Source organism: Cricetulus griseus, chromosome 3, assembly GCF_003668045.3.
Source record: "Cricetulus griseus strain 17A/GY chromosome 3, alternate assembly CriGri-PICRH-1.0, whole genome shotgun sequence".
In the NCBI taxonomy this organism is placed as follows: Eukaryota; Metazoa; Chordata; class Mammalia; order Rodentia; family Cricetidae; genus Cricetulus; species Cricetulus griseus.
The window spans coordinates 84,027,369-84,053,004 of NC_048596.1; the positions used below are offsets into that span (position 1 = coordinate 84,027,369).

General features: G+C 40.2%; 1 protein-coding gene across 1 annotated transcript in view; it reads right to left on the minus strand.

Annotated features, from left to right (window-relative positions):
* LOC103159976 (natural cytotoxicity triggering receptor 3 ligand 1) overlaps positions 1–25,636 on the minus strand; it is a 52,781-nt gene that overhangs the window by 21,221 nt on the left and 5,924 nt on the right. Inside the window, exons 3-4 of the mRNA XM_027410316.2 lie at positions 5,504–5,824; positions 725–800 (exon numbers count right to left, since the gene is read on the minus strand). Of these exons, the coding sequence (XP_027266117.2) occupies positions 725–800; positions 5,504–5,824 (397 nt within the window). The remainder of the gene's footprint in view (positions 1–724; positions 801–5,503; positions 5,825–25,636) is intronic.

The window sequence follows — 25,636 nt, forward strand, 5'->3', positions numbered from 1 at the left end:
TTTGTCTGCTTCTACTTCCAAGGCTATAGGATGGCATACAAGTTAGTCATCAATCTTATTATCAGGGGAAGGCATTTAAGGTAGCCTCTCCTCTGTTGCTTAGATTGTTAGTTGGTGAAATCTTTGTAGATCTCCAGACATTTCCCTAGTGCCTGATTTCTCTTTAAACCTAAAATGTCTCTTTCTACTATTGTATCTCTTATCTTGCTCTCCTCTATTCTTCCCCCAACTCAACCTTCCTGCTCCCTCACATCCTCCTTGCTCCCTCTCTTCTCCCCTTCTCATTCTCCTAGCTCCCTCCCCCTCCCCCCATGCTTCCAATTTGCTCAGGAGATCTTGTCCCTTTCCCCTTCTCTGGGGGACCATGTATATCTCTCTTAGAGTCCTCCTTGTTTCCTAGCTTCTTTGGCGGTGTGGATTGTAGGTGGATAATCCTTTGTTCTATGTCTAAAATCCATATATGAGTGAGTACATACCAGGTTTGTATTTTTGTACAAAATGATTTAGTGAAAGTTATATCCTATGGACACATGGAGGGAGGCTCCACAGTCTTTCCCCCCAGACACACAAGTAAGAGACCAGATGAGAAAATTGTTTCCTAAAACAACCTCGAAAACAACACAGAATACCCCAGCACCCATCCCCAGAACTCCCTGACTTTCTGGTGACTATAATCATGAACATGAGGTGACAAATTCAAGACACAGGTCTTGAAGATTCTTACCATCTCCAAAGAGCATAAGCTGCAGAAAGCAGTGGAACAGAGAAGGCGAAAAAGGCAAAGTGCACATTGTTGGCTCCTGGAGAAAACAGTAAATAAGGTTGTTATGATAGTTAATATCATCAACTTGACATGACTGAGGATCACCTAGGAGAAAATCCTATGTGCACATCTGCAAAGGGTTCTCTATATTCCTTCAACTAAGATAGGAGGACCCACTTCAACTGTAGATGGCACTGTTCCAAGGGTCCAGGTCCTTGACTGAGCAAGAAAGAGAGCAAGCTGTGCCCTGACTACACACACACTGATGAACACCTGCCTCGAGCACCTGCTGCCATCACTTACCTACCTTAGTAGACTGTACCTTTACATGGTAAGCCAAAAAATAAACCTTCTTGATTGAGTTGCCTTTGTAGGAATATTTCAAGACAGCAACAGGAATAATAATCAATACAAACACTAAGAGAAAACCTATTGGCAAGGGTCAAAGACACCACAGGACTGATGCTAAAATTGTATAGCAGATGCCATTTTTTATCAGGGATATACTACCAGCCTCTGTCATGTATTAGCATCACCATTCTTTTCACAGTCATCCTCAAATACCAGAGTATTGAGCATAGCTGAAGTACAGTATGATGATATGAATGGTGGTTCACACCTACCAGCCCAGCCCTAGGGAGACAGAGTCAAGAAGTTTGTGAGTTCAGGCCAGTTGGGTTACAAATTGAAACATTATCTCAGAAAGGAAGGAAGGAAGGAAGGAAGGAAGGAAGGAAGGAAGGAAGGAAGGAAGGAAGGAAGGAAGGGAGGAAGGAAGGAAGGAAGACACCCTCTGCCCCTGGGCTCCATATTCCAGCCTACAATTTCAGAAGAAAACTTCAGCTTTACCACAGGCCAAGCTGGGTCTAGGGACCCAAGTATTCCATCCTCTGGGATCTATACTCCAGCTCACAGCCCTAACAGCTTTGCTGGAGGCTAGGCTGGTCCTGGAGACCCCTGGTAAGATGCCACCCACTGCCCCATAAGACTCCTTAAAGCCCACCCAACAAACTGAGACTGTACCCCCCTCTGCTGGGCTTTATACTCTAGCCTACATACTTGGAAGAAGACTTTAGCTTGATCTGAGACCAGGCCAGATCTAAGGACCCAAGACCTCAAAAACCCCCTCAGAGATACCCTATGGAACCTGTTGATTCACTAGTCACCAAAACCCCTGGCCACTTACACCAAAAAACCAGAGAGGAAACAGAAACCAAGGAACAAAACACCCATCCAACAAAGACAAATGCAGCAATCAATGCCTAGATCTATAATCATCCCAAACCCACATGCCTAAATGCCAGTATAAAAACACAATCAGTAACAGCAAGGGCAATATGGCACCACCAGAACCCAGCTGTGCTACAACAGCAAGACCTGAACAATCCAGCACAGAGGAAGCACAAGAAATGACCTTAAAAATAGCTTCTGATGATGACAGAGGACCTTAAAGAGGAAATGAAAAAAAATCCTTAAATAAATTGAGGAGAAGACTGTCTTACTTAAGGTTTCTATTACTGTGAAGAGACACTATGACCACAGCAACTCTCATAAAGGAAAACATTTGAGGTGGCAACTTACAGTTCAGAGGTTCAGTCCATTATCATCTTGGTGGGGAGCATGGTGGTGTGCAGGCAGACATGGTGCTGGCTACATCTTGATCAGAAGACAACAGGAAGTGGTTTGTATATCACACTAAGCAAAGCTTGAACAAAAGTGGCCTCAAAGCCTGCCCTCATAGTCACAGGCTCCCTCCAACAAGGCTTAACTACTTCAACAAGGCCATACCTCCTAATAGTGCCACTCCATTTGGGGGCCATTTTCTTTCAAACCAACACAAAGACAAAGGCAAACAAAAAATTTGAGGAAATCTATAAATCCCTTAAGGAATGCCAAGAAAGCCACTTTGAAAATCAGAAAATCAGGACTCAACCTACCTCAAGACCCAGCTATACCATTTCTGAGCATATACCCAAAAGGATATTCTACCAAACAACAAAGACACTTGTTCCACTATGATCATAGCAGCTTTATTCATAATAGCCAAAAACTGGAAACAACCCAGATGCCTATCAACAGAAGAACCAATAAAGAAAATGTGGTACATTTCCACAATGGAGTATTACACAACTCTTAAAAACAATGACAGCATGAAATTTGCAGGCAAACGGATGAAACTAGAAAGGATCATCTTGAGTAAGGTAACCCAGAATCAGAAAGACAAACATGAGTACTAGTCACTTATAAGATATTAGCTGTAAAGTAAAGGATAACCATGCTACAATCCACAGACCAAAAAAAGTTAAGTATCAAGGAGGGCTCAAGGGGGAACACATGAATCTTACTGGGAAGGGAAACTAGAATAGAAATTACAAGTAGACAGAGGATGTGGGATGGCACTAGAACAGGAGGGATCAGGTGGAGGAGGATGGAGGGATAGAGTAGTGGGAAAGACAAGGAGAATCACAGGCATTCCTGGGATGAGCTAGAAACCTGGAAAGTCCCAGGAACTTATGAGGATGACCATAGATAAGACTCCTAGCAATAGGGAATACAGAGCCTAAACTGGGCCATCTCCTGTAATAAAGCAAGACTCCAAGTGAAGGGGTTGGGACCCCAACCCAGCCGCATAACATTTGACCTACAATTTGTACTGTCTACAAGATATGCTGGGGTAACGGTGGTGCAGAAATTATGGGAATGGCCAACCAATGACTGGTCCATCTTGAGACCCATACCACAAGAGCCTACCCCTAATACTGCCTGGAGGGCCAGGACCCAGAGGCTAGACAGCCCAAAGACCTAAGATAGAAACAAACATGACTGAAAAAAAAAGGCCATGAAATGATCCCTAATGATACTGTTTTTCTCATAGATTATTCTCTTGCCTAATTGTCATCAGAAAGGCTTCACCCAGCAACAGATCAAAACAGATGCATAAACCCACAGCCAAACTTTAGGCAAACCTCTGGGACTCCTACAAAAGAGGAGGAGGAAGGATTGTGAAAGCCAGAGGGGCCAAGGATACCACACACAAAAAAAAAAAAAAAAAACCACAGAACCAGCTACCCTGGGCTCATAGGGGCTCACAGGGACTGCCCTGCCAACCAGAGAGTTTGCATGGGACTGACCTAGGCCTAATGTATATGTGACAGTTGTATAGCTTGGTCTTTTTGTGGATCTCCTAACAGTGGGAGCAGGGGTGGCTCTGACTGTTGCCTGTTTTGGAAACCCTTTCCTCCTTCTGGGTTGCCTGGTACAGCCTTAATAGGAAAGGAGGTTCCTGGTTGCACTGAATCTTGATATATCATTGCTGGCTGATATACATGGGAGCCCCACCCTTTTCTAAAGAGAAAGGAGGAGTGAATGAGGGTTGGGGGAGGGACTGGGAGGAGGGGAGGAAAGGCAGGACAACCATGATCAGGCTAGGGGAAAATGTAATTAATTAGTAAATATAGCAGGGGGCAGGGGGGAGATGGAGGGTGGATATATAGCTCCTTTGGTAGAGTGCTTGCTGGCATACACAAAATTCTGGGTTTAAGTATCAGCACTGCATAAAGCCAGATGTGGTGACACATGCCTATAATTACAGACTTATGGAAGTAAAAGTTGGAGGATCAGTGGTTCAAGACCATCTTAGACAACATAGCAAATTCAAGCCTATGAGATGACTCAGTAGGTTAAGGTTTGGGTCCCTGCTATCCACATAAGAAGAGAAGTGACTCCACAAAGTTGTCCTCTGCCATCTATGCATTCACCATGCTACATGTCACCACACATACACATATACAAATACAACATAAATAAATGCAAAAGAAAGATTTTTGAGAAAGGAAGAAAAGAGGGGAAGGGATATATGAGAGATAAAGCATGGTCTGAGTAATATCAAAGACAATATGTTACACACAACTTCATGGGTTCTAGATTACATCATATAATATCACATGGACCCAGATAAAAGCACATATTGAACACACAGAACCTATTTGATTTACACCCACACATTCTTCTAGTCCTTACTCTAAGAATAATTCTATCTCCTTGTAGAAGCATCCATGGCTCACCTGGCACAGACTCATCACATCACATCCCCCTGGGGCCCTATTCAGCCCTTATCTTCTTTATTCCTCTCATTTCATGAAGATGTATTTGATTAACAGGATCAATCCCATCAAAGACCAGAGCCACAATCAAGGAAGCCCAGGATATAAGCTCAATAACCTCCCCTTCCCAGGTAAACCATATCTGCAGCATGTGTGTTAGCCTAAGAGTTTGATGCATCTGTAGGAAGTCTAAGCCATCATCAGGGCCAGCTTCTGTGCCCTCCTCATCTTGACACACATCCTACAGGAAAGAACTACTGATTAGATTTAAACATCTGACAGTCTCTGATGGGAACACATAGCCTGACTAGAAAGGATGCTGGCAGGGCTGGTCCCTTGGCTGTTATCCACAGATGATGCTGGTCCTGGTCTGCAAAGAGCTAACAAGTTTCCCACCCCCAGCCATAGGAACAATCCAGCCTCTAATGCAGTCCCGAGCCCCGATGGTACTATTTCCCCCTCTATTTCTGGGCTACTAGCCTGGCTACAGGATATAAATCTGTACTGCTGACACTAGGGTCTGAGTTAAGCTAGACCCCAACTTCCTCTCCTTCCCTAGCAAAGATCCTAGACTTCTCAGAATCCCAAGTTTCTAGGCACATGTCCTCAAGTGGGGAGAGCATGGAAGGAAACTTACCTTTCTCAGATAGTGTGACATTGAACCTCTGAGGGACAATCAAGGATCTGTGCACCACCACACACTGGTATGTAGTCCCATGGTCTTCCAGATATGGCTTCAGAGTCAAGCGGCTGGTAACATTGAATGTGCCATCATCATTCTTCACTGTGGGATCAATGACATAGCCCTCGGTAATTTCTTGGAACTGGGAATCCTTCGGGGTGTACTTCCCCCACTTTATGCTAAAGGCTTCTGGGTAGAATCCATCTAGCTCGCAAATAATATGTTCTTCATTTCTCACTGTAGCTGGTTCCACAAATAATCTAATGTTTGGGTAAGCTGCCAGAAAAGAGAATCACACAGTTTAACCCATGTCAACCATCTCTTTCTCTCCTCATACCACATTTGACTGCCTTCTGCCCCAGCTACACAGGCTGGCAAGAGAAAATATATCATGCTTACTCACCCAAAATGAACAATCAGGTTGGCCAGGTGCAGGCTTTCCAGCTACAAAGGAGGTCACAGAAGAAATGATACAAGTAAAAAGACAGAGGTAGCCAATTCAAGGTCAGACTAGACAATTTAGTGAGCCCCATCTCCAAATTTAAAAAAAAAAAAAAAACAGGAAGTAAGGAGAGGGCTGAGAATGTAGCTGAGAGACAGAGAGTTTGCCTTAGTATGTTCAAAGCCCCCATTCAATCCCCAACACCAAAGAAAAGAAACAAGCAGGACTGTAATCATTCCTAGTAATAGGCTGGAGACTTGACAGTTTACCACACCAGACTAAGAGCTCCCTGAAGGTAGACAGGGAAGCTCTTGCCAGAACTGTGGACCCCTGGCAAACCTTCAGGGTGGGTTAGTGAACATGTTGGGACTCTGCTTAATTAAACATTGTAGGTATGTTGGTAGCAGTGCCATCAGGGTGCTGACAAACCATGACCCACATTCACACAGCAACTTTGTCAAGCAAAGTTTATGAAGCTATTGTCAGACATTTTTTCAGATTCTGAAAAGGCTTGGGACATAGCTGTAGTGGATACCTCTGATTCTAAGCATTTGCCTAGAAATGGCATGTCCAGGTTAAAGTGATATTGTAGGCAATTTCAATCATTTTCTGGATCTGTTCAAACGTGGCAGGAGCACATTCCAGGAAGTATCATTAAGAAAAGGCGGTGTGATGAAATGGGATGTCCTTCTGTATGCTTCAAATATGAGTTGCTTTTATTGGTTCATGAATAAAGCTGTTTTGGCCTGTGACAGGGCAGAATATAGCTAGGCAGGAATTCTGAACAGAGATAGAAAGAGAAAGAAAGCAGAGTCAGAGACACACCATGTAGCCCCTGAAGGAGTAACATGCCAGAACATTACCAGTAAGCCAAGGCCATGTGGTAATACACAGATTAGTAAAAGTTGGTTAATTTGTAAGAGAGCTAGCCAGTTTATAAGCCTGAGCCATCAGCCAAACAAATATATTTAATATTTGCCTCTGAGTAATTATTTCATAAGTGGCTGTGGGGACCAATAGGTTGGAGAGAAACTGGTCCAGCAGGACCAGGTCAGACAGAGAAAAACATCCAACTACATGTGGCACCCAACAAGGGACACAAACCCACAACCCCGAGATTGAGAGTCTCATGCTCTACCAACTGAACTAGCTGGGTTGGTCAGACAATTATAATTAGTATTAAGCCTTAGAGTGGTTATTTGGGAACTGGCAGGTGAGACAAGAAACCTCTAGATACATGTAGTGCCCATACATTTGGCAAGAATTTCCACATAAAACCTTACAAACGCTTAAAAAGAGATTCTAAACAGAGTCCAAAAGAACAGAGTCCAGCACAGCTTCTTGGTAGCAGCATTTTCTCAACTGGCCTTTGTTTGCTAAAGGAAAGCAGAAGTCATAGAAAAAAATAATTTAAGAATAATAAACTAGGTCCTTAACAGAGAAATAGAATTTAAAATTATAATGGGCCAGGTAAAGATGGAAAATACAAAATGAGTCAGGATTGTGCACATTATTATGTTTTCTTTGAATTTTTTGACTGTTAATGAGCTAACTTCAGAGAGACATTTGATTGTTGGGGCTGCTAAGCTAAACCAACATGCATATTTTAAAGGTATCTTGACTTCAAAAAATAATTTTTTTTTTTTTGGTTTTTCGAGACAGGGTTTCCCTGTGACTTTGGAGGGTGTCTTGGAACTAGCTCTCGTAGACCAGGCTGGTCTCAAACTCGCAGAGATCTGCCTGCCTCTGCCTCCCGAGTGCTGGTATTAAAGGCGTGCACCACCACTGCCCAGCTTTGACTTCAAAATTTGTGTTTAAGGAGATGTTACTTTGGAAAAGAGGTTCTGCTTTAGTTTCCACAGAAGATGACAAGCTGTGGATTCCTTCCAGGCTAATATGGTTTGATCAAACAAGACCCCCTGAAGTGATGGCCAGGTGATCCAACATCCCAAACAGCTTCAAGGCAACTGTCTGATAAGATACAGCCTCACAGAATACTACAGCCAAAATTTAAACATAATTCTAAATTTTCTCAGGGTCCCCATAAGATTACTGTGCCCAGCAATCAGTAGGAAGTAGTATAGAAAACTTTACCCAAATACCCAAATATTGCTTATAAATATTTGTTTTCATTTAAAGGGGGTTGATTATAAATGATTAATGATCACAGTCATTCTCTTTCTAAAGAAAAAAGGGGGGATATGATATAGATATGAATACTTTACATTGGTATGGATTCTGGTTTATTGATACAAATTTAAGGTCAATTTTGTTACACTATGTGTATTCTTGTTTAAGGTATTGTGTTTAAGTAGCTCATTTTAAAATGTAATGTATAGTTAAGAAATACACAAATTAATAGTCATCTATAATAGTCAAACTTATTATCATGTTAAGTTTTCTAGATATGCAGAAATGTATTTCAGATGGATAGGTAATCTCCAAACACGTCCAAGACCTACAGAATATGGCGTTTAAAATGTCTTAAGAACATAGACTTTTCTCCACAGTGAGAAATGTCTGCTCCTGCAGCACCAATTGCTTCAAAAAGGATGATGTACGTCAAAGAAATTTGTTATGGAGTTTGCCTTCAGTGTAACAAGGCTAGCCATTTGGGCAAGAAACTGCTCTTGCCTGGACTGCTTGATGGTATACTGTATAAACTGGACATGCAGGACCCACAGGAATGTAACTGCTGAACAAAAACAAGATGACCCTTCAGGGTTCCTGATTCACAAAAGAAATTGCCAGACATTCTGCAGGACACAGAAAAAAGCAACTGACAAACTTTGTGAGTACAAGGCTGAAAGTATCTTCAAATTTCCTGCTTCACTGAGAAGTCTGCCAGATATTATGGACCTATAGACTGAAGATGGATGCCCCAATGTTACAGAAGAGCTTTGGGTGACTGTCCAGGCAGCCAGATGTCTGCCATTTCAGAGTTTTGGAAGTTGCTTACAATGTACTTCTTGTTTACTTAGGTAATATATCCTTCTGGGGTCTTCAATGAAGCTGAAGATAGATAGTTATGGTTTTCCTTAGTTATGATAAAAGATACATTAGATCTAAAACTTTAGACTCACAAAGATAGGATAGATGATAGAGTATTTAATGTTGCCAAATTCAAATGGACTAAATGCTGTAACTGTATTCTTGCTTGATAACGTTTTGTTATATATAATTTTACTGTATTAAAGTTAAAACCTTCCTTTTTAATTAAACAGAAAAGGGGAAATGATATGGGATATCCTTCTGTATGCTGCAAATATGTGTTGCTTTTATGGGTTCATGAATAAAGCTGTTTTGGCCTGTGACAGGAAATCCAAACAGAGATAGGGAGAGAAAGAAGGCAGAGTCAGAGAGATACCATGTAGGGGCCAGAGGAGTAACATGCCAGAACATTACCAGTAAGCCACAGACACATGGTGATACACAGATTAATAAAAATGGGTTAATTTATAAGAGAGAGATAGCCAGTAATAGGTCTGAGCCATTGGCCAGCAATTATATTTAATATTAGCCTCTGAGTGGCTATTACATAAGTGGCTGCATAAGGGCCTAATGGTGGGATAGACACTGGTCCAGTGGGACTAGGCAAGATAGAGAAAAACATCCGACTACATGATACTGACAACAAAACAGACAAATAAGGCCTGGTGTGGAAACACAAGCATAAAAGGAGCTGAAGACAGGAGAATCAGAATCCAAGGTCATCTACAGTGACATAGAAAGTCTCGAACAGCCTAGGTTACCTGAGACCATTTTCCAAAAAGTCAGATAAATAAATAATATAATGTTGAATCATGAACTATGAAGAAAAAATAATTAAGTTGGGATTGTTAAAATGTTAACACTTCTGTGTAGAACTTTATAAAATAAAATCATAAGACACAGACTTTAAGAATACATTTGTGAAATACACATGGAACAAAGGACTTTTACCTAAGCTATATAGAGAACTCAGCTACACAGCTGAGTAAAGAATCATGACCAAGGCAACACTTATAAGAGAAAAACATTTAATTGTAGACTTGCTTACAGTTTTAGAGACTTAGTCCATTATCATCATGGCAGAGAGCATGGTGGCATTCTTGACCCTGGAGCAGTAGCTGAGAGCTACATCCTGATCTATGGCAAGTCAGAAAGAGAGATTGACTGGGCCTGTTATGGGTTTTTGAAACCTCAAAGCCCACTCACAGTGACACACTTGTTCAAGGCCATACCGCCTAATCCTCTCAAAGAGGTCCATTCCTAAGCATTCAAATGTATGAACCTATGGAGGCCATTCTTATTCAAACCACCACATTCTACTCCCTGGCCCCCATAGGCTTACAGTCATATCATAAAGCAAAAATTCATTTGGTTGTTGCAAAATATTTGTTTAACTATGCAAAGGTACGTTGTATTTGTTAACTATGTAAAGATGTATTGCATTTGTTTATGTTGCAGCATATTTGTTTAACTATGTGTTGCTGTTTTATCTTACCTGATTAGTTTAATAAAAAGCTGAACAGTCAATAGAGAGGGAGGAGGTATAGGCAGAACTTCCAGGCAGGGAGAGTAAAGAGGAGGAATTTAGGCTTAAGAGAAGAAATAAAGGGAAACAACAGAGAGACGACAGGGGCCAGACAGACAGACACAGAGGAGTAAGACATACAGAATGAAAAAGAAGATTAAAAAGCCCTGAGGCAAAATGCATCTGAATAGAAACAGGTTAAATTAAGTTAAAAGAGCTAATGGGACAAGCATAAGCTAAAGCCAAACATTCATAATTAATAGTCTCCATGTCTTTATTTGGGAGCTGGTTGGTGGCCCAAAGAAAATTACAACTACATTTAGTCCAATTTCAAAAGTTCCCATAGTCTTTTACCATCTCAATACTGTTTAAAAATCCAAAGTCTCTTCTGAGATTCAAGACAGTATCTTAACTGTGACCTCCTGAAACATCAAAATCAAAAAGCAGATTGCATACTTCCAATGTAGGATTACACAGGATATACATTACCATTCCAAAAGGAAGGAATGGAGCACAGTGAGGAAATACTGGACCAAAGAAAGACTAAAAACCAGCAGGGCAAATTGTTGTGAAAGAGTCAACGGGTCCATTGTATCTAGCATGAATTCCAGAATGAGGCAGCTGGGCTTTGATGAATAAATAGTCAGCGACTGTTACCTGAAGCTTATGGAGTTGCTTTCCTGAAGGATTCACAGCCTTTGCATGACTTAGTCTCCTGACATATCTTGTATGTATGAAGTCTTGTATGACTGAGAACTGCTCCGGTAATTGTTCCTTCAGACAACTCCAGACAAGAGTTTTGGTATGCAGAAACTGATTTTGTCCTAGTCAGATTTTATTTTCTAATTATTTATTTATTTATTTTTACTTATTTATTTTATTTCATGTGCATTGGTGTTTTGCCATGGTGTCTGATCCCCTGGAACTAGAGTTACAGACAGTTGTGAGCTGCCACATGTGGCTGGGAATTAAACCTGGGTCCTCTGGCAGAACCATCAGTGCTCTTAACAACTGAACAATCTCTCCAGCACCTCCCTCCTTTTTGGTTAGTGTTTTTAGAGATGGAGGTGCCAGCAGTTCAGTATTATTGTTATATTTTAATAAGATTGGATATCTTGAGTGGTGGGTGGATGGGGTGGGGGGTAGGTTGGAGGTGGGGGAGAAGGAATGGGGGTGAGGGGAGGGAGAGGGAGAGGAGAATTACATGTGAAACAAGCCTGTTCCCTAACTTGAATTAATAATAATAATAATAATAATAATAATAATAATAATAATAAAAAGAAAAAAGATTGGATATCTTTATTTGTATATTTATTTATTTTAAAGCAAGGAAACTGAGCTGAAGAAGTACTTGAAGCCCTTCCTATCATTTTTGTTTCCTTTTTACTTTTATCTTTAAACTATTTATTTCAACTTCTGTTAACTAGACTATATGCTCAAGTACCTCATTTCAAATGTTTCCTTCTACTATATCTTTTCTACATTTACAATCCTTAGTAACATTCTTATTTTTTTTCCAAGTTAGGTTAAATTTTCATTCTCAGTATATCTCTATCCTTTATGTGTTAATTTATATATGAGGTCAGTTAATGTCAGTACTCCTTAAAGACACTGCCAGTTAGGGTTTCTATTGCTGTGAAGAGACACCATGAGCACAGCAACTCTTATAAATGAAGTTTCAGAGACTCAGTCCATTATCACTATGGTGGGAAGAAAGGTGATGTGAAGGCAGATGTGATGCTGGAGTAGTAGCTGAGAGTCCCACATCTTTCAGGCAACAACAACACTAAGATGTCTCCTGAGCATAGGAAACCGCAAAGCCCGCCCCCACGGTGACATGCATCCTCCAACAAGGCCATGCCCAATCAAACAAAGCCATACCTCCTAATAGTATCACTCCCTATGAGATTATGGAGGCCAATTACATTCAAACTACCACAGACACCCATTTTGGATGAGGATGTACAAACTGGAGTTTCAAAACTATTCATTATGACCATGGCAGATTTCAAATTCTTCATCTCCATGTCTGATATCAAAGCACTCTTCAGAACTCCAACTCCTGTGAGGAAGAACCAGCTAACTGAGAACTAAACTCCTACAGTCTGGCTGGGACTCCTGATCCCCTGCCTGCAGGGTGGCAATTAGGATTTCCTCAGCAGTAAAATGCCATGCCTATGAAAACTTGAGTGGTTTAGGGGCCACATCTTTCTGGCTTGTTGCTATCAACAGAGTAGGAACTGAAAGAACATGGGTGAGGGATAACTTTCTGCCCACACTGCTTTAGCTGTGCAAAATAAAAGGAAGAAAATGTCATTAGCATATGAAAAAAGAGTGCAGACAACTGAGTGATAGACTTGGAGTCCTTAAGAAGAATAAGAATTTCAGGCAGACAGACAGGAAGAACCTCCGTGAGTCTGGAAATACCTCACTCTTCCTTCCCCCTCTGCCACTCTGACCTCTTCTGAGCCCCACTCCTGCCCAAGGTCCCCATCAGCCCAGGATCTCTCTGGGCCTGCGCCTGCATAGAGTGGACCCACCTGTATAGAGTCCACCCACCCAGACTGGAAGGACCTCCTTGACTGGAAATACCTCACACTTCCTTCCCCCTCCACTGCCCTGACCTCTCCTGAGCCCTATTCCTGCCCAAGGTCCCCATCACCCCAGGATCGCTCTGGGCATTCACCTGCATAGAGTAGACCCTCCCAGACAGGAAGGACCTCCAAGAGTCTGGAAATACCTCACTCTTCTTTCCCCCTCCACTGCTCTGACCTCTTCTGAGCCCTACTCCTGCCTAAGGCCCCAATCACCCCAGGATCACTCTGGGCCTGCACCTGCATAGAGTGGACCTGCCCAGACAGGAAGGACTTCCCTGAGTCTGGAAATACCTCACTCTTCCTTCCCCCTCTGCCGCCCTGACCTCTACTGAGCCCTACTCATGCCCAAAGCCCCAATCACCCCAGTATCACTCTGGTCCTGTGCCTGCATAGAGTGGACCTGCCTGCATAGAGTGGACCTGCCCAGACAGGAAGAACCTCCCTGAGTCTGGAAATAACTCACTATTCCTTCCCTCTCTGCTGCCCTGACCCTATTCCTGCCCAAGGTCCCCATCACCCCAGGATCTCTCTGGGTGTGCACCTGCATAGAGTGGACCTGCCCAAACAGGAAGGACCTCCCTGAGTCTGGAAATATCTTACTCTTACTTCCTGCTCTGCCGCCCGGACCTTTCCTGAGTGAGGAGACTACCAGGAGAGGCAAGACCATCCAGAGCTGCAGACACTGAAGTATTGGCCCACATACACCACCGGGTGACAAGAGGAGATAGAGAGACCCCACCTATACCCCACTGGAAGAAGAGTTGGGAAGAAGGCAGAATAAGAACACACTCAAAAAAAGAAAGACCAATATGACACCACCAGAATCTAGGGACTCCACACTAGCAAGATCTGAAAAGCACAACACACAGGAAGAGACAGACCTAAAAATCTACTTCATGAAGATGTTTGACACCCTTCAAGAGGAAACAAGAAAATCTCTTGGGCCCCGGGATCTGCAGGCTGACTGAATCGATCCCTGAGGACCCTGGGATCCTGTCTCTGCTGAGTTCACTGGGCCATTCTGGGCCCCCAGAGTGCAGAGAGTGCAGAGGTGAGCTGATTGGGCCCCTAACTTGGGCCCAACTTCCATCTGCCCACCCTGGCAAATCCTCCCAAGGAATCTTCGACAGGACGACTCGAACCCTGAGGACCAAGTAACTCAGAGTCGGCTGACATCTCTGAGCCAGTGCTGCTCTCACCCACCTGGAAAGCCAGTGCCTCAGACCTGCCTGCACCCAACTTGAAACCCATTAGAGTATCAAAGTCAATTGCACACACCTGAAGAGAACACCGGACCCATACACACCAGGAAAGGAAGTGATACCAACTGTACCCACTGGAACAAGAGATGGGAAGACGACAATATAAGAACACATCCAACAACAGGAAAACCGATATGACACCACCAGAGCCTCTACACTAGCAAGACATGAACATCAGAACACAGAAGAAGCAGAAGAGAGCAACCTTCAAAACAACTTCATGGAAATGATAGAGAATCTAAGAGAGGAAATCAGAGAAATGGAAGAAAAAAACCAAAAGATGAAAGAAATCAAGGAAAGCCAAGAAAATACAATTAAACAGCTGAAGGAAACAGTTCAGGACCCGAAAACTGAATTAGAGACAATAAAGAAAACACAAACTGAGGGAATGCTGGAAGTGGAAAAGCTTAGTAAACAATCAGGAGCCACAGGTGCAAGTATAACCAATAGAATATAAGAGATAGAAGACAGAATCTCAGACGCTGAAGACAAACTAGAGGAAATAAACTCGTCAAGCAAAGAAAATCTGAAGTCTAACAAAACCATAACACAAAATATTCAGGAAATTTAGGACACCGTGAAAAAACCAAACCTAAGGATAATAAGTATAGAAGAAGGTGAAGAAACCCAACTCAAAGGTGCAGAAAACATATTCAACAAAATCATAGAAGAAAACTTTCCCAAGCTAAAGAAAGACATGCCAATGAAAGTACAAGAAGCCTACAGAATGCCAAATAGAGTGGACCACAAAAGAAAGTCCCCTCGTCACATAATAATTAAAACACAAAACATACAGAATAAAAGAAAAATATTAAGAGCAGCAAGGGGAAAAGGCCAAGTAACATATAAAGGCAAACCTATCAGAATTACACCAGAATTCTCCATGGAAACTCTGAAAGTTAGAAGGACCTGGATAGATTATTCTACCAACTCTGAGAGAACATGGATGCCAGCCCAGACTACTGTACCCAGCAAAGCTTTCAATCACTATAAATGGAGAAAACAAGATATTCCATGACAAAACCAAATTTAAACAATATGTAACCACTAATCCAGCCCTACAGAAAGTACTGGAAGGAAAACTCCAACCTAAGGAAATTAACCACACTCACATAAACATAGGCAATAGATAATCCCACTCTACAAAAACACAAAATAAAAGGCAGGGTGAATCCACATACAATACCAGTACCAACAACAAACCAAAAACAAACAAGAATAAACACTGAATGGAACTTAATTTCCCTCAATATTAATGGTCTTAACTCACCTATAAAAAGACACAGGCTAACAGATTGGATATGAAGACAGAATCCATCCTTCTCCTGCATACAAGAAACACACCTTGAATTCAAAGACAGACATTACCTCAGAGTAAAGAGTTGGGATAAGATACTCCAATCAAATGGACCCAAGAAACGAGCTGGGGTAGCTATCCTTGTATCTAACAAGATAAACTTCAAACTAAAATCAATCAAAAGAGATGAAGAAGGTCATTTCATATTCATCACAGGAAAAATCCATCAGGAAGAAATCTCAATTCTAAACATCTATTCCCCAAATACAAAGGCACCAACATTCGTAAAAGAAACATTGTTAAAACTCAAATCATAAATAAGGTCTCACACAGTTATAGTGGGAGACTTCAACACCCCACTCTCACCACTGGACAGGACCATTAGACAGAAACTTAACAAAGAGACAAAGGAACTAACAGAAGTTAAGACCCAGTTGGGATTAACAGACATTTATAGAACTTTCTATCCAAACACAAAAGAATATACCTTCTTTTCAGTATCACATGGAACCTTCTCAAAAATCGACCACATTCTCGGCAACATAGCAAACCTCGACAGGTACAAAAAGTTGAAATAACCCCCTGTGTCTTATCAGACCACCATGCTTTAAAGATAGAAATCAAAAACAAATCGAAATGCAAAAAACCTACCAACTCATGGAAATTGAACAACACGAATTTGCAACATTCCTGGGTCAAGGAAGAAATAAAGAAATTAAAGACTTCCTAGAATTCAATGAAAATGTTGACACAACATACCCAAACTTATGGGATACTTTGAAAGCAGTACTAAGAGGAAAATTCATAGCTCTAAAGGCTCACATGAAGAAACTAGAGAATAGCCACACCAGAGATCTGACATCACAGCTGAAAGCTCTAGAAAAAAATGGAAGCAAATTCAGCCCAGAGGAGCAGACACCAGGAAATAATCAAACTGAGGGCAGAAATCAATAAAGTCGAAACAAAGAAAACAATTCAAAGAATCAATATAACGAAGAGTTGGTTATTTGAGAAAATCAACAAAATAGACAAACCGTTATCCAAATTAACCAAAAGGAAGAGAGAGATCATGCAAATTAACAAAATCAGAAATGAAAAGGGGGACATAACAACGGACACTGAAGAAATCCAGATAATCTTCAGGTCATACTTTGAAAACCGTATTCGACAAAATTGGAAAATTTAAAGGAAATGGACAATTTTCTGGGCAGTTATCACTTACCAAAATTGAATCAAGAACAGATAAGCAACTTAAACAGACCTATAACCTTTAAGGAAATAGAAGCAGTCATCAAAAGTCTCCCAACCAAAAAAAAAGCCCAGGACCAGATGGATTCACCACAGAATTCTACCAGAAATTCAAAGAAGTGCTAATACCAATACTCCTCAAATTGTTCCACAAAATAGAAGCAGAAGGGACATTGCCAAACTCTTTTTACAAGCCTACAATAACCTTGATACCCAAGCCACACAAAGACACAACTAAGAAAGAGAACTACAGACTAATATCTCTCATGAATATTGACATTGATGCAAAAATTCTCAATATAATCCTAGAAACTCAAATACAAGATCATATCAGAGAAATCATCCACCATGATCAAGTAGGCTTCATCCCAGGGATGCAAGGATGGTTCAACATATGAAAATCTATCAATGTAATCCACCATATAAACAGATTGAGAAAAACAAAACCACATGATCATCTCACTAGATGCCAAAAAAGCCTTTGACAAAATCCAACATCCCTTCATGATAAAGGTCTTGGAGAAATCAGGGATAACAGGAACATACCTCAACATAATAAAAGCAATATACAGCAAGCCAACAGCCAACATCAAATTAAATGGAGAGAAACTCGATCCAATTCCTCTAAAATCGGGGACAAGACAAGGCTGTCCATTCTCTCCATACCTCTTCAATATTGTCCTTGAAGTTCTAGCTAGAGCAATAAGACAACAAAAGGAGATCAAGGAAATACAAATTGGAAAGGAAGAAGTCAAACTCTCACTATTTGCAGACGATATGATAGTCCACATAAGTGACCCGAAAAACTCTACCAGGGAACGCCTACAGCTGATAAGCACATTCAGCAAAGTGGCAGGATACAAGATCAACTCAAAAAAATCTGTAGTCCTACTATACACCAATGACACATTGGTGGAGAAAGAAATCAGAGAAACATCACCTTTTATAATTGCCACAAACAACATAAAGTAGTGGTAACACTAACCAAAAATGTGAAAGACCTGTACCATAAGAATTTTGAGTCTCTAAAGAAAGAAATTAAAGAAGATACCAGAAAATGGAAAGATCTCCCATGCTCTTGGATAGGCAGGATCAACATAGTAAAAATGGCAATCTTGCCAAAAGCAATCTACAGATTCAATGCAATCCCCATCAAAATCCCAACACAATTCTTCACAGACCTTGAAAGAACAATTCTCAACTTTATATGGAGAAACAAAAGACCCAGGATAGCCAAAACATCCCTATACAATAAAGGAACTTCTGGAGGCATCACCATCCCTGACTTCAAGCTCTATTATAGAGCTATAGTCCTAAAAACAGCTTGGTATTGGCACAAAAATAGACAGGTAGACCAATGGAATAGAGTTGAAAACTCTATTACCCCACACAACTATGAACACCTGATTTTTGACAAACAATCCAAATATATACTCTGGAGCAAAGAGAACATCTTCAACAAATGGTGCTGGCTTAACTGGTTGCAGACATGTAGAAGACTGCAGTTAGACCCAATCCTATCACCTTGCACAAAACTTAAGTCAAAATGGATCAAAGATCTCAACATAAATCCAGCTACACTGAACCTATTAGAAGACAAAGTGGGAAATACCCTTGAATTAATCGGTACAGGAGACTGCTTCCTGAACATTACACCAGTAGCACAGACACTGAGGTCAACAATTAATAAATGGGACCTCCTGAAACTGAGAAGCTTCTGTAAGGCAAAGGAGACAGTCAGCAAGACAAAACGGCAGCCCACAGACTGGGAAAAGATATTCACCAACCCCACATCTGACAGAGGGCTCATCTCCAAAATATACAAAGAACTCAAGAAGCTATTCTCAAAAACACCAAACAATCCAATTAAAAAGTGGGGTACAGAACTAAATAGACAATTCTCAATAGAGAATCTAAAATGGCTGAAAGACACATGAGAAAGTGTTCAACATCCTTAGTCATCAGGGAAATGCAAATCAAAACAACTCTGAGATACCATCTTACTCCTGTCAGAATGGCTAAAATCAAAAATACCTATGACAGTTTATGCTGGAGAGGATACGGAGAAAGAGGAACACTCCCCAACTGCTGGTGGGAGTGCCAATTTGTACAGCCACTGTGGAAATAAGTATGGCGACTCCTCAAGAAAATGGAAATCAGTCTACCACAAGATCCAGCTATTGCACTCCTAAGCATATACCCAAAAGAAGCACATTCATATAACAAGGACATCTGTTCAACCATGTTCATAGCAGCATTATTTGTAATAGCCAGAAACTGGAAGCAGCCTAGATGCCCCTCAACTGAAGAATGGATGGAGAAAATGTGGTACATTTACACAATGGAGTACTACTCAGTAGAAAAAAAACAATGGAATCTTGAAATTTGCAGGAAAATGGATGGAACTCGAAGAAACCATTCTGAGCGAGGTAACCCAATTACAAAAAGACAAGCATGATATGTACTCACTCATATGTGGTCCTGCTTTATGATACATAGTAGTGACCATGCTTTATCAGAGCTGTTTTTAATGATGTTGCTCAGAATGGTTTCCTCCCAGATGATGACTGAGAAGCGAATTTAAAAAAAAATGGTGCCAAGTACCACAAGAGTAACAGAACTGCACTGTTTCCTGGATTTTGTTTTTTACTTTTTTGTTGTTGTTGTTTATTTTGTTTGTTTTTGGGTTTTTTTGTTTTTTGTTTTTTGCTTTTTAAATGGAGTGTGCTGGATGTCTCTACAATTTTGTTCAAATGACTGCAGAACCTGGAAAAGCTGTTGCTGCTATTGATGCATAACATATTGCCATTATTGCTCATATATATATGCTAATTGAAACTCAAATATGTGATGAATCCAAGGTGTTTCAGAGAGTGCTCACCTGTGCATGCAAATTTGATTTCATCTTTAGTAAGTAGTAAAGTTATATGCTTGCCAAAAAATAAATAAATAAATAAATGACACACTGGAAGACAAATGTCACATAATTTCAATTTTATGTGTAACCTAGAAATGATGAACTTATGGGAACTGAGAGCAGTATTGTGGCTATTAGGCTTCAATGTGGATTTTTAACAATGGGGAAACGATTGGTTTAAGGATATAAAACTGCAGTTGGACAAGAGGCATGGACTCTATGAAGTCTTGAGGTCTACTGAGAGCATGATAAATATGGTTGATAACAATATGCTATATTTTAAAAGTTGTGAGACAGTATACTTTAAGTGTTCTCAAAACAAAAATGATGAATATGTGTGATATAACATGTTAATTGGTTTAATTTAGCCATGCCATTGTGAACATACTGTATTGTATATCATAATTGTGCATGACTTTATTTATGAGCTAAATAAATGAATGAAAAAAAAGAAGGGACTTTGAAAGCCCATCCCACGTGAAGGGATGCTCTCATCCGGGACACATGGGGGAGGGCCTAGGCCTGGCCCAGGATGGTGTTGTGGAATTTGGGGAGCCCCCATGGAGGCTCTACCCTCTATGGGGAGTGGAGGGGGGAAGGAGATGGAGGATGGGAGGAGGAGGAGAGGGAGAAGGGATTGACATGTGAAATTATAATTTGTTAAAAATTAAATAAAAAATTTAAAAAAGGGAAAAAAGAAAATCTCTTAAAGAAATAGAAGAAAAAAAAGAAAAAATTCAAGAAATAAGTAATGCTCTTAAAGAATCTAAAGAAAGCCAAGAAAAAACAACCAAACAAGAGAAGGAAGCACTGGAAACAGTTCAAGGCATGAAAGCTGAAATAGAAACAATAAAGAAAACACAGAATGAGTGGATGTTGGAAATACAAAGGCTAGATAAACAATCAAGATCCAAGGATGTGAGTATAACCAATAGAATACAAGAAATGGAAGAGAGAATCTCAGTTGTTGAAGTCTCCCTAGAGGATATACAGTCATTTTCTTTCATACCAAAGAAAATCTCAAGTCCAACAAATCTCTAACACAAAATATCCAGGAAATATGGGACACTGTGAAAAGGCCGAATCTAAGAATAATAGGTATAGAAGAAGGTGAAGAAATACAGCTCAAAGGTACAGAAAACATATTCCACAGAATCATAGAAGAAAACTTCCCCAACCTACAGAAGGATATGCCTATGAAAGTACAAGAAGCTTACAGAACACCAAATAGACTGGACCACAAAAAGAAATCCTCTTGCCACATAATAATCAAAATACCAAACTTACAGAATAAAGGGAAAATATTAAGAGCAGCAAAGGAAAAAGGCCAAGTAACATATAAAGGCAAACCTATCAGAATTACACTCGACTTCTCAATGGAAACTTTGAAAGCCAGAAGGTCCTGGATAGATGTCCTACAAACATTAAGGGAACATGGATGCCAACACAGACTACTGTACCTAGCAAAGCGTTCAATCACTATAGACACAGAAAACAAGATATTCCATGATAAAACCAGACTTAAACAATACATATCCACAAATCCAGCCCTACAGAAAGTTCTGGAAAGAAAACTCCAACCCAACAAAGATAACTACACTCACAAAAACATAGGCAATAGATAATCCCACTTTACCAAACATGAAAAGAAACAAGAGGGCAAAATTTACACACAATGATACCACCAACAATAAATCCAAAACAAACAAGAACCAACAATCAATGGACATTGATATCCCTCAATGTCAATGGTCTTCACCTGCCTATAAAAAGATATAGGCATAACAAAATGGATATGAAGACAGAATGCATCCTTCTGCTGTATACAAGAAATACACCTCAACTTCAAAGACAGACATTACCTCAGAGTAAAGGGTTGGGAAAAGATTTTCCAATCAAATGGACCCAAGAAACAACCTGGTGTAGTAGTCCTAATATCTAGCAAATTAGATTTCAAACTAAAATCAATAAAAAGAGATTAAGAAGGGCATTTTATACTCATCACAGGAAAAGTACATCAAGATGAAGTCTCAATCCTGAACATCTATGTCCCAAATACAAAGGCACCCACATTTGTAAAAGAAACATTACTAAAGCTCAAACCACACATAAAACCACACACACCTTTCACCACTAGACAGGACCACCAGACAGAAACTTAACAAAGAATCAAAGGTAGATATATAACAGAAGTTATGACACAATTGGGATTACCAGACATCTATAAAACATTCCATCCAAACACAAAAGAATATACATTCTTCTCAGTGCCACATGGAACCCCTCTCTAAAATTGACCACATACTTGGCAACATAGCAAACCACCATAGATACAAAAAAAATTTGGAATAACCCCCTGTATCTTATCAGACCACAATGCTTTAAGATTAGAATTCAATGGCAACACAAATTGCAGAAAAGCTACAAACTCATGGAAATTGAATAACACCCAATTGCACCCTTCCTGAATTGAGGAAGAAATAAAAAATGAAATTAAAGACTTCCTAGAATTTAATGAGAATGTAGACACAACATACCCAAACTTATGGGACACTCTGAAAGCAGTGCTAAGAGGAAATTTCATAGCACTAAGTGCCCACACAAAGAAACTGGAGAATAGTCACACTAGAGAATTTACAGAACAACTGAAACCTTTAGAAAAAAAGAAGCAAACTCACCACGGAGGAGTAGCTGCCAGGAAATAATCAAAATGAGGGCTGAAATTAGTAAAGTAGAAACCAGGAAAACATTACAAAGAATCAATGAAACAAAGAGTTGGTTCTTTGAGAAGATCAACAAGATAGACCAACGTCTATCCAAACTAACCAAAAGGCAGAGAGAGAGCATGCTAATTAACAAAATCAGAAATGAAAGGGGGGATGTAACAACAGACACTGAGGAAATCCAGAGAATCATCAGGTCATATTTTGAAAACCTGTACACCACAAAATTCAAAAACCTAAAGGAAATGAACAATTTTTTGGATAGTTATCACTTACCAAAATTAAACCAAGAACAGATAAGCAGTTTAAATTGACCTATGACCCCTAATGACATAGAAGCAGTGATCAAAAGCCTTCCAACCAAAAAAAGCCCAGGGCCAGATGGCTTCACTGCAGAATTCTACCAGAAATTCAAACAAGAGCTAATACCAGTACTCCTCAAATTGTTTCACACAATAGAAGCAGGAGGGACATTGCCAAACTCTTTTTAAGAGGCTACAATTGCTTTAATACCCAAGCCACGCAAAGATACAACTAAAAAAGAAAACTACAGATCAATATCCCTCATGAACATCAATGCAAAAATACTCAACAAAATATTGGCAAATCAAATCCAACAACACATCAGAAAAATCATCCACCATGATCAAGTATGCTTCATCCCAGGGAAGCAAGGATGGCTCAACATATGAAAATCCATCAATGTAATCCACCATATAAACAAACTGAAAAAGAAAAACCACATGATCATCTCATTAGATGCTGAAAAAGCCTTTGACAAAATCCAACATCCCTTCATGATAAAGATCTTGGAGACAACAGGAATAACAGGAACATATCTAAACAGGATAAAAGCAATATACACCAAACAAACAGCTAACATCAAACTAAATGGAGAGAAACTCAAAGTGATTACTCTAAAATCAGGAACAAGACAAGGCTATCCACTCTCTCCATATCTCTTCAATATTGTACTTGAAGTTCTAGTTAGAGCAACAAGAAAACAAAAGGAGATCAAGGGGATACAAATTGGAAAGGAAGAAGTCAAACTTTCACTATTTGCAGATGATATGATAATCTACATAAGTGACCCAAAAAACTCTACCAGGGAACGCCTACAGCTGATAAACACCTTCAGCAAAGTAGCAAGATACAAAATTAACTCAAAAAATCAATATCCATACTATATACAGATGATAAATAGAATGAGAAAGAAATTAGAGAAACATCACCCTTCACAATATCCACAAACAACATAAAATATCTTGGGGTAACACTAACCAAAAAAGTCAAAGGCCTGTACAGCAAGAACTGTGAGTCTTTAAAGAAAGAAATTAAAGAAGATACTAGAAAATGGAAAGAACTCCCATGCTCTTGGATAGGTAGAATCAACATAGTAAAAATGGCAATCTTGCCAAAAGCAATCTATAGATTCAGTACAATCCCCATCAAAACACCCAACACAGTTCTTCACAGACCTTGAAAGAATAATACTCAACTTTATATGGAAAAACAAAACCCCCAGGATATCCCAAACAACCTTGTACAATAAAGGAACCTCTGGAGGCATCACCATTCCTGAGTTCAAACTCTATTATAGAGCTATAGTCCTGAAAACAGCTTGGTATTGGCACAAAAATAGACAGATAGCCGAATGGAATTGAATTGAAAATCCTGATATTAACCACACACCTATGAACACCTGATTTTCGACAAAGATGCTAAATCTACACAATGGAAAAAAAATAGCATCAGCCAATGGTGCTAGCCCAACTGGATTCAGACATGCAGACAATTGCAGATAGATCCATATCTGTCACCATGCACAAAACTTAAGTCAAAATGGACCAAAGATCTCAACATAAATCTAGCCACACTGAATCTTCTAAAAGAGAAAGTGGGAGATACCCTTGAAAGTATTGGTATAGGAGACCGCTTCCTGAACATAACACCAGTAGCACAGACATTGAGATCTACAATTAATAAATGGGACCTCCTGAAACTGAGAAGCTTCTATAAGGCAAAGGACACAGTCAGTAAGACAAAACGACAGTCCACAGAATGGGAAAAGATCTACACCAACCCCACATCTGACAGAGGGATAATATCTAAAATATACAATGAACTCAAGAAGCTAGCCACCAAAACACCAAACAATGAAGTTAAAAAGTGGGGTGCAGAACCAAATAGAGAATTCTCAACACAAGAATCTAAAATAGCTGAAAGACACTTAGAAAGTGCTCAATGCCCTTAGCCATCAGGGAAATGCAAATCAAAACAATTCTGAGATACCATCTTACACTGGTCAGAATGGCTAAAATCAAAAATACTAATGACAGTCTATGCTGGAGAGGATGTAGAGAAAAAGGAACACTTCTCCTTTGCTGGTGGGACTGAAAACTTTTAAGACCACTTTGGAAATCAATATGACGGTTTCTCAGGAAAATGGGAATCAGTCTACCTCAAGATCCAGCGATTCCTCTCTTGGGCATATACCCAAAGAATACACATTCATACAACAAGGACATATGTTCAACTATGTTCAAAGCAGCATGGTTTGGAATAGCCAGAACCTGGAAGCAACCTAGATGCCCCTCAACTGAAGAATGGATTGAGAAAATGTGGTACATTTACACAATGGAGTACTACTCAGTGGAAAAACAGCAATGGAATCTTGAAATTCACAGGCAAATGGATGGAACTAGAAGAAACAATCCTGAGTGAGGTAACCAAGTCACAAAAAGACAAACAAGGTATGTACTCACTCATATATGAATTTTAGACATAGAGCAAAGGATTACCAGCCTACAATCCTTATCACCAAAGGAACTAGGAAACACGAAGGACTCTAAGAGAAAAATGCATGGTCCCCAGAGATTGGGAAGGGCCAGGGTCTCCTTGGCTAATTGGGAACATGAGGGTAGAGGAGAGGGAGTTGGCAGAATGTGAGGAGAAGCGGGGGGTGGGGGGGAGAAAGGAGGAAATGGAAGGAGCAGAGAGGTTGAGTTGGGGGAAGAATAGAGGAGAGCAAGATGAGAGATATCATAACAGAGGGACCCATTATAGGTCTGAGGAGAGATCTGGCA